Source organism: Akebia trifoliata, chromosome 9 (assembly GCF_017979445.1).
Source record: "Akebia trifoliata isolate Shusen 1 chromosome 9, ASM1797944v1, whole genome shotgun sequence".
Taxonomy (NCBI): Eukaryota; Viridiplantae; Streptophyta; class Magnoliopsida; order Ranunculales; family Lardizabalaceae; genus Akebia; species Akebia trifoliata.
In genome coordinates, this window is record NC_141383.1 from 5731073 (window position 1) to 5742261 (window position 11189).

The 11189-nt window shown below is 32.8% G+C and overlaps 1 protein-coding gene across 1 annotated transcript; it reads right to left on the reverse strand.

Moving 5' to 3' along the window:
• Positions 1-587: 587 nt before the first annotated feature.
• Positions 588-2303, reverse strand: LOC147394193 (putative calcium-binding protein CML18). Its single transcript, XM_086454846.1, has one exon. The coding sequence runs from the start codon at positions 2198-2200 to the stop codon at positions 1718-1720; it is 483 nt and encodes a 160-aa protein (XP_086310972.1). The 5' UTR covers positions 2201-2303; the 3' UTR covers positions 588-1717.
• Positions 2304-11189: the final 8886 nt, after the last annotated feature.

Below are 11189 nucleotides of genomic sequence, written 5' to 3' on the forward strand. Positions count from 1 at the left end.
CTAAAATCAAGAACTTTCTAAAACATCTTCTCTCTCTTCTCATAGAAATCAATAACCAATTTTCAACAGAACTTATCATATTTTCATAGTGTTTTAAAGAGTCACATTAAATTTACCCCCTTTTTCACGTAGTGTTTCCCTCAAGGGAGACTAGCCATAGACATACCGCCCTAAATTTTGGTGAATACTTTAGATACATGTTTTTAAACTGATGAAATGTCTCCAAATAAACTAATGAAAAATGACCTAAATGCCATGATATTCATCATTTAATAAATAAATAAAAACCCATGATTTTGCTTCCCAAAACTAGTCATATACATCTTTAACTTCTTGGGTAAACATTTTTATCCTAATCTTCAACCTTATGATTTTATCAACTTCCAAGCTCAACAATGAAGATAAGATATTTGGGTAGGAGTAGAAGGTGATAAAATTTGAATGATTGAAAACGATGGATTGATTAGTTTGAAGCTGCTTGCAAGATGTTGAAGATGAGGGTATTTAGGTCATTTTCAAATAATCTAGAAGAGAAGACCAAGATCAATCAACATTTCATCAATTTTAAACCATAAGAGTATCTCAAATCATAGGTGTATGTCAAGTTAATTCATCACGTTTAAGAGTTCAATCGATCGAGTTTTCAAGTTGACTCAAATGGAGTGAGTCAACGAGTGTAAAATCTACACAGGAGAGTAGAAACATTTTAGATAATACTTCATACATATAAACAGAGATATAAACAGAGATACTTCACACACACACACGCACACGCGCGCGCGCACACACACACACACACACATACACACATATATATATGAGTCGGATTATTTTGATAAAATCCTAGACAACATTCTAGACAAAGTTTTTATCTACACACACACACACACACACATACACATATATATATATGAGTCGGATTATTTTGATAAAATCCTAGACAACATTCTAGACAAAGTTTTATCTTATATGACTAAAATTTTTTGAAACGAGATGATTTTTTGTGAGGATGATCTTTATAGTCAGTAGATCATCCTCACAAAAAATCAGCAAATTCTGAAACTTTTAAACCCATGAAAAGTAGTTACAAACTAACGATAAAAAATTGATGATTCATGATTCTTCAACTTATGAATTAGAGTTAGAAATTTTTGAATTGACTGATTCTTTTATGAAGATGACTTTCTCATCACAGAGATCATCCTCACAAAAAATCAGTCAATTCTAAAAATTTTAGTGCATATAAGACAAAATACTTTGCCTAGAATGTTATCTAACCTTTTGTCAAAACAAAAAAAAAAAAGACTACCCTATATATATACATGGGAAATGTTCAACAACAAACATTTTGGCAAAGCATTTTTCAAAACATAGGTTAGAGATTTTGGAATGGGCTGATTTTGGGTGAGAATGATCTCTATGGTGAGGAGATCATCATCACCAAAAATCAGCTCATTCCAAAACTTCTAACCCCATCAAAAATGGTTTACAAAAAATAGACGGTCCACGATTTTTCAACTTGTAAACTGGGGCTAGAAGTTTTAGAATGGGCTGATTTTTGGTGAGGATGATCTCCTCACCGTAGAGATCATCCTCACCAAAAATCAGCCCATTCCAAAACCTCTAACCCATGTTTTGAAAAATGTTTTGCCAAAATGTTTGTTGCTTAACAGGACCCTATATACATATACACTTGAGTCACACACTACCATTGAAACTATTTGGCAGTACCATTGCCGTTACTGTTGCCGTTAGTCATCATCTTCTTGAACTCCTCAAAGTTAACACTCCCATCACCATCGGAATCAACGGAGCTAATCATCCTGCAACAATCGACAAAAGTACACTTTTCTCCCAAACTCTTCAACACCATATGCAACTCCGTAGCAGTTATCAACCCATTCTTATCCTTATCGTACATCTCGAACGCTTCTCTTATCTCTCTACTACTCCCATCTTCCACAGTAGTCTCGTTACCGTTAGATCCTCCTCGATAGAAGAACTCAGAAAACTCTTTGAGATCGATGAAGCCATCACCGTCTGTATCAACCTCTTCCATCATCTGTTTCAGCTCTTCTGGAGATGTTTCAGATCCAAGTGCAAGAATGATGTCTCCAAACTCAGTAGAAGAGATTTTTCCATCACCATTTGAATCAAAACGATTGAAAACTCTCTCTACTTCCTCCATGTTTTTCTCCATTATTAGAACTCAACTGAAATTTTAGGGTTCTCGATTTAGTCTCTATGTTGCTTGCTGTCTAATTCTATGGTGTGTTGCTGTCTTATGTAATAAGTAAGAAGTCTTGGTCTTAAGTTATAATTCTGCTTACGCGGTTTCCAAACGCGTATCTAATTTTTTTTTCTTTTTCTTTTTCTTTTATATTTTATGCTTTTTTTTTGGTACAACGAAGAAGAAAAATGGAAGAGTCGTGACCTTACGAATGACCTCAATTCACACTTTACTGACCTGCAGGTGTGTATAGAATCATAGATGCTTTTTTACTCGTATCTCGATGAAAAGCATCTATGGTTACGTACATACTTTCACGTCAAAAAGTAAACTTCAAGTATCAATCGACGTTCAAGATTCTCCATCAAACGAAAACGAACAGTTGAGATGGGATGTTTCTTCGTTGAGATTTGTACTAATCGTTGAAATATGTGTCCTGGCCATAAATAATGTCAACTACATTATTTAATGATGTTACTTTAACGTGTGGTATAAGAGAAGGAAAGTTCCAAACAAGTTCATTAAGTACTTTTATGATGCTTTTATCAATTATTTTTGAGAATTTCTATCGTCACATTGAATTAATTTATTTATATTAAGCACGCCAATCTTTCAAGTTGTTTGATATTTATTTATTATAATTAGTTTAATTAAGTAAAATTAGTAAAAAAATTATAATAAATTCAAAAAAAAAGTTGGTGGAGTAGGAAGAAAATGCTGTGCACTATTTTTTTAATCAGATGACATGTGTAGTTGTAAATGGTACAACATAATTAAGAATTGTTTATTTAAAATACGAGTATACTTTTTTAAGAATTTTGTTTGTTGTGTCGAATGCATCTTGGAATGAAATGTCTACACCTATCCTCTCTATCTTGGAACGAGACTTCTACGAAGATTCTTTGATTGATTGCTCTCCCTCGTGGACTACGTGGGATCAACTACCAAATATCTATAGCTTGAGTCAATCAAGTCAATCCACAACGAACTATTTTAGATTAAGCAAGGCATAAGCAAGCACCTGCAAGATTTTGCGAGTATTTTCTAAAATTACTATCAAGCACTTGCAAAGAAGACTACTATAAATCACTGTAATTGCAAATTAAAATTTTCATTTGACATTATTTTACAAAATATCTTCCAATTGATATAATCTATGGTATAGAATACGAGCAAAAATATGTACTTAATCCTAATCCAACATTTGTCTCCTCAAAATTCATATTAAGTGGGGATAATTGTAAGATGATAAGAGTAAGTTGAATGTGGTAGCTCAAGACAAGATATATGAAAAATATTTGAGTCTCTTTTCATTGTGCATATAATCACCCATTGAGGTGATCCATCATCTTGGATCGGATGGAAAACACCTAATTAAAGAAACGGTATTATTTGTTGTATAGGATACAAGGAACATGGACCGAAGGATTTTGTAGAGCCTAGACTTAGATCCTCATTTGAGCCAACATGGAAATCCACGTTGGCCTAAATGACATATCGACCCCCTAGAACAACTTTCATTAATATTTTCAAAATACATTTTTGGTCAGGTCAAAGGTTTTGAAAATGGACGATCACTAAACTCTCAATTTAAAATTCCTTGATCAATTGTGAAAAATATTTTTAACTCTATATTTATATTTTATAGTTTTTAGAAATTTGTGTTTAACATCCACATACATGGCACCCAATCAAGTTTTTGGGTGACACATAGTCTATGAATCGAAGGACCATGTAAAGCTATGATGGAGATCCTAATTTGGGCCACATGGCTTGTAATGTTGGCCCAAGTAACATCTCAATCCTTCGGAGTTCATGGTAGTGATGTCAGATAATTTAACCAATATAGAAAACTCTTACCTTCAACCCAATCTATATATGGGAGGTGTGGGGAGAATGCAAACGACTAGGACTCATGGGGGCATTAGTATCTTCCTACTCCTTCATATCAAGAGATGTCTTTTAAAAACTTGAACAAACATTAAAAGGTGTGGGGGTATAATTGCATTCAATTACACGGACCAATAAGAGGCCTCCATGTAGCCTCTAAAATAGACAAAGGCTATGTGAGGATGAACATGGGTTTAATCGTAGAAGTAAAAAGGACCATTCGGCAAATGACTAATCTAGTTGAGACATCCATAAGTCAGCACAACCAACACCTTATGAGAACTTAGTTTGAGTTACACGTATAAGAATTCAAAGCACTCGACATAATATGGCTGAGAGCTTAGTTTGTTGAGGAAAGATTATTAAATTAGCAAGAGAATGAAACGAACCCTAAATGGAAGATTTCCTACAACCTACAAGATCTTAATAAGTACAAAAGTATTAGACTAAATTAGAAAAATATTAACATAAAAAAAAATGTGATTCACCACTGGCTCAACAAGATAAAGATAGAAAGATCTTAATCTAAGAAGGATTTTTAAATATGTGTAGATTTTCAAAAGATAAAGTTACTAATGTGAGAAGAAATCTGAGAAACTATAAATACAGGAACCAACACACAGGTAAAAGAATTTTCGACTTATGTTCTAATTCAATCCTTTTTTGTTTATCTTGCTAATTTGATCATTAAAGGGTCTTAATCAAGGAACCCTTTCTAGATTGTAAAGATTTTTTTCCATAGAATAAGAGGGATATCATTCTCGGGATACGATCCAGGGTGATGTAATTTCTTTTTACCTACATCTTTTGGCACCCACCGTAGAGAATAAGAAAAGCAACTATAGAAGAAATAAAAAACCTTAAAAATAAGTTTATGGCACCAAGTCTGAAAAACACAATCACGTCCAATAAAAGTGATAATTTTTACCAGTTGGTAGAGCTACCACCTAGAAACAAAGATAGGGTGGATGAAAAACACTCAAATATAAGAAATGATCCAAAGGAAAGAATCCATGTACAATAAGAAGATATTTTGACTATCTTGCATATGATGTAAAAGAGACTTGAACGACAATTACTAAAAGGGATGGAAAATCTTCGTGTAAAGAATGAATGGCTGGCCAAAATGATGGATGAAGGAGATCAAAACTCTGAAGTTAGTAATTCACGTGATTCTTCTTTAAAAGGAAAAAAAATAGAGGCTTTGTAGATATGAGGCGTTCATCATAGAACCTCAATATTATGTTATTTGGAGTCGCTATCATTCTTTTTTGGACATAGGTGTAAAAGACAAGAAGAAACAATGCTAGAGAAAGACAAAACTAGTGGGAGTATTGTTAGGGAAGCTCTGAAAACTTTCACCGTCATAGATGAGATTTTGGGATTTATGATCCCCACCAACTTTCACCATTCGAGGTCTGACATGTTCATGTCAATGGTATTCTAACCTAATTGAACATGTCATGAACTACTACATCAAATCTCTCTATAGAGTAGGCCAAGATTTGATTGGCTCATATGCAAGTTATCTCCCTCTAACCGGAAGGGAACAATCTTAAGTTCATTTTTTTAACTTGGGGGCAAGGAAAATCAAAAAAAATTTGATGATTTAAAGGATGTGTTTATATCCCATTACATTCACAATTGAATGAGAACAATGGATGTGCAAGTGTTGTTCAACTTGAAACAAAAGGAAGGGGAGTCCATCAAGGACTATTTGGCAGGTTCAAAGTTGAGGCCGTGAAGGTGAAAGCACTCTTTGGGACACAGATACACACGTCACTCATAAAGAACCGATAAGTGATGCTAGAGGATCTCTTCATACTAGTGGAAAAGTACACCGAGCTCGAAAAAATTATGAAAACGAATTCAACCAGTCAATTCCAATTAGTCAACGTAGTCAGAGCCTTGCAAAGACCAGGAACCAAGAAGAAACAAGATGAGTCTCAAGGGTGAAAAGATGAGATTTGGCCAAGATGGAGGGAACCAACAAATGGATATTTAAACCAGAGGAGGCGACAAAGGTAGAGATAGAGTTTTCCTTATCTTATTATTCTGATTTGTAACTAAATTTTTAGTTTTTTTTTTTTTTTTTTTTTTTTTGAATTCTTATACATTTTCCTTGTGGATTCAAGGATCGATCATATATAGATTGAAGACAATGATCTTCTTCCTTACTTATTTCACAAAATTTTGACTTTGAAATAAGAAGTCCGTTTTAAAATTTAGAGAAATATTCTCCTTACAATGAAACATGCCCTCTTTTTTTTTTTCTTTTTTTTTTTCGAATTGGTAATATGCCTCCTCCACATTCCGTTGAATATTTGAGTTACCTTCCCATATTTTCAAACAGATCCAATGTTCTCATATTAAGGGGCAAGGATGTTCTATCAATGCCTTCTCTTTGTTTTGCCCCCAAAGTATTGACATATAACGAAAAATTGGAGGATTAATCTCAGTCCTTTCTTTAAATGATTTACAAATCTTCTTATTTACGGTGTTATATTATTTAATTGATCGACATGTTAAAAGTAAAAGTTGGTGTGCCAATATAATTTCTCATTTTTTTAATAACTATTTTAATAGATCTTCTAATCTCTAACATTGATATGGTGAATAACCCCTAAACTAATTTTTCTACCAAATCTTTAAACTAAATAAATGAATGTTATTTCTTATCTTCATTGTGACCCTAAATTAAGAGATAGCTTTCCACACATAGATACCTTAAGCTTATATTTTTACTCATATGTGTTTTACTACTACAATCTCGCTTAGTCGTGATCCGGTACCCCTCCTCAAATCTCGACACGTTCTTATTGAGGATCTCCCAAAGGCCTAAACCTAAAAGAGTCGTGTTGGAATGACCTCATATCGCATTTCTTGACGTGAAAGTGGATAGGAATCCTAAATATTTTTTCACACGTATCTCAATGAAAAACATCTATGTTTCCCATACGCTTTCATGTCAAGAAGTACGATATGAGGTTCCAGCCTGACGTCACTTCAGCATTAGTCAAACTAAAAGTTCTTGTAGTTTACTATCAAATTTGACACAAGAAGATTTATGCCTAAGTATTTTTATTGTATTAATTGGGTTCTTATCATTTGATATCAAAACTAACTTTACATGGCACGTTAAAATCTAAGGGGCATTAGTTGCAACTATTTACTTGTTAAAAAGAAAGGTACCAAAGTGAAAGCACCATAGAGTGGGCTGCGACAAATGTTGCCTATAAAACATGGTGATATGTTAACCACGTCTAGGTATATTTAACGTATTTATCAATTTACAATCTTTGACAAGCCACCATGAGATTCCCTGAATAGTCAGCATGAATCTAGCTAGACAATCACATGGTATGCTCACCATGATGTGTCACATGTTTAATTCTCATTGGATAATATAAAAGAATAAAGATCGTATCTTTTTCTTTACTTTTTTCTTTTTGTAAGGAAGGATTAGATGGCTTGTGAAAAACCTATTTTATAGGTAAGTTGCATACTCTTGTCCATATCTTGCTATGTTATTGTTCACTTGATATTTTATTTATTTATTAAAGATGGATTAGTAGTTAGCATAAGAAGTATGGGTTCATTGAGATTGGAATCTAGGCCTTAAGAACTTTCCACATATTTTACCACTTACTAAGTAGCATTTCTTATTATTTTGTTGGACTCAATGAGTGACCATCCAATTATATTGAGCTAAATACAAGTTCCATATATGTTAGATTCCTTAAAAATCTCTATAAAATATCTTCCCATCTTAAGATATTTAGAATTTTCCTTTAAGAAAACACCATACGCCAAACGTGTTTTGGCAGCAAAGTAAAAGAATTTTGAAAATTTTAGCTCTTTAAGAATTATTACTTTTGAATTTTTATTTTAATTAAGTGGAACTACACGCAAATTAAAGCTTATTTAAATAGTTTTAAAACTCATCGCATTAGCTCAAACTCAGTTGAATTGACACAATTAGATTTCGAGGATACTCAACCCCAAAAATCTATGGAACCAACTCCCTAAGTCAACTTCAACCCAATTTTGGTATCATCACCTATGGACTTTACCAACTAATTTACATGACGCCGTCTTCTAAACTTTTTTATGTTAACAGTGGATAAGCCTGTTTCTGATTCGATAATCAATAACTTTGGTGAAGGTCAGTTTTGAATCCAGGTCTATGGATCAACACTTATATATAATACTTCTCTAAAGAAAAACTATAAATAATTAGTATCATTTGAGAGATGTTTGAAATTATCTTTTTTCGTGATAATCTAAAAGATAATGCATAATCAAATTTAATAAAAATTATAAAATCAATTTAAGTAACAATAGTATCTTAAATTGATAATCGCAGAGTCTTTTCATAAAAAAAATCCCTTCCATTCACCATAAAGGTTGTGTAGGTTCTACATACTTAACATGTGTCTATGGCTCCTACACACTTTCACTTCAGGAAAGTGAGATATGAGGTACAATCTTCAGGTCACTCTAGCATGACTCTACTTAAAATGATTTAAGAACTAAATATCTCACCTTATAAGGTTTTCGCAAAATTCATCGACTATTGCTTGTCGAATTTTTTCAAGGCTCAAAGTTGACGATTTGATAAATAAATAAATAAATAAAAAGGGGGGGAAATTATAATATATATAAAAAAAACTTGTTAAAAAAATATTTTTTTTTAAAAGTAATAATTTTTTAAAATTTATCAAAACGAACCAAAATCGACCCTTTAAAGGTCGAATTTTTTTTTAATTAAAACCTTAGGCCCTTAAAGGGCCAAATTTTGTTTTTTATTAAAAAAAATATTTTTTAAAAGAAAGTCAACAATTGCAGCATTATTTTTAAAAAATATATATTAAAATTTTCGACCCTTAAAGGGTCGAAATTGTTTTTTTTATTAAAATTATTTTTTTTTTAAATAATTTGCATTATTATTTGGAGTATTGTATTGAAAATCATGCTCATAAAGAAATTAAAAGTGAGCCTACAAGCTTTATCTTCCTGTTATTATTTTCAATCTTCACGTTATTGATAATTCGTTACTTACTTTGTTTTGAAAAGTAGCCTCAAATGATTTTTTTATATGGGGGCAAAGTCATGTCAACGAGAATATGATAACAGGAGAAGCCAGACCAGTGGCAAAAAGGAAAGGAGATACAGTGGTAGAAGGGACTTTGAATGAGAATGGGGTATTACATGTTTAAGTTACGAGAATTGGATCTAAGAGTGCCATGTCACAAATTGTTCTACTGGTCTTTATTGACTGTTGAGATAATGACCTTTATTTTTTTCCCTGTCTATTGCAATTTTTTTCTCGTATTGATTTCATTTACTTGATCAGGATTTGTTAATTTATGTAGATGAAAATGTTAGACCCATGTAATGTGTAACCTATTGACCTTGGTCAATTGACCTCCACAGTTTTATTTCCAAAACGTACAAGGATTCTATGATATTTAAGAATATCAATATTAACAGAATCCCGATATAATTAGAACTCTATATTCTTTAAGGTTTAGTAGGAAACATTGATGGATAGGAAACCTACTAAAATAATAATTAGAAGCCCTCAACCTTCATCTATAAAAGGGGATCGACTAACTCATATTGAGTACGTTGAACACATAAAGATTTGTGGAAAAACAACAAAATAAGATAAGTGATATCCATCAATCACTAACCCAACCAATCCACATAGAAAGAATAGAGAAGGTGAGTCTAGCAATTAAAGGGATCAAATTCGATTGGGGTTTCAAAAGACTACAGGGAACATGGATTGAAATACGCAATTAAAGATTTCTCAAAACACATTGAATCAAATATTAAATTGTGATGACACAAGGTAAGTAACCATACCCTATTTTTTATTTTACATAAATACGTATGTTTGAGATATAGGTTGATTAGTTTTATTGGGACAATGAAGATTATGTTTAATATTTGAATGTTTAGATTTTTACAACATAAAATCAATCTATCATTTTCCATTTGTTCTACATTGCATAATCAGTGTCATATGTTTCTAACCTTGAGCAAATGTCAGCATCTCTATTGTATCTTGGTGAAAGCGTCCTCGATCCGCGGGGTACGCGGATCCGCTTTTGACCCTTGAGATTTGGGAGTCGCCACCTAGTTGTTAAGGTCTAGGAACCAAACTGACTCTAAAAAAGATAAACTAATCTACGAAAGAGAAAAAGAGTCCAGGGATCACGTTACGGGGTTGGAAGGTGTTAGGCACCAACCCTGCCCGGCCAAAGTCAGTCTCTACTAACTTCCCAAATATATCATATTGCTAAAAACCTAGATAAAAATAAAAATAAAAAATTTCATACCTTTCCGATAGCAAGGATTTTGTTCCCTCAGATCTGACAAAAATAGCTCCTTATACCGTACACCTTGCTTTGTTCTGTCTCCGGATTTGATTTCAGATCTCCAAGATCGAGGTATCTCCTTGCTTTTGGATCTGAACTCTTCAAGTTTGTTACGGATTTGGAGGTGTTTTTGAAGGGTTTTTAGGTGTTTTCTAGGCTAAAATTGAAGGAGGGATGTTAGGTAAGGAGTTGGGGATCCAAAACTAGGGTTTATGGGGGGCTAGGGGAGCTTCTAGACCTACTTCTCCTAGGATTTATGATTTGATACGAAAATAGGGTGTGAGCACCTCTATTTATAGATGTTTTTAGGGGTTGATTTGTATAGAGTTAGTGTTTAATTAGAGTTGTGTTTTAGTTAAAATTGTTTTAGGTAGAATTGTGTTTTAAATAGAATTGTTTTTAAGTTAGAACTCTATTAGATAGAGTTATTATTTAATTAGAATTCTATTATGACTTTTGGTCTTATTTGATTGACTTTTAATGTTTTGACTTTAGTCTTAATTGATTGACTTTTAATATCTTGACTTCAGTCTTGCTTAATTGACTTTAATTTTGACTTCAGTCTCACTTGATTGACTTTAATACCTTGACTTCAGTCTTGCTTGATTTACTTTTAATTTTTGGAGACCCCCTCCTCCATTATTTCTTTAATTCTTTGGACCCCCAAATGGAGGGGTCCTTAA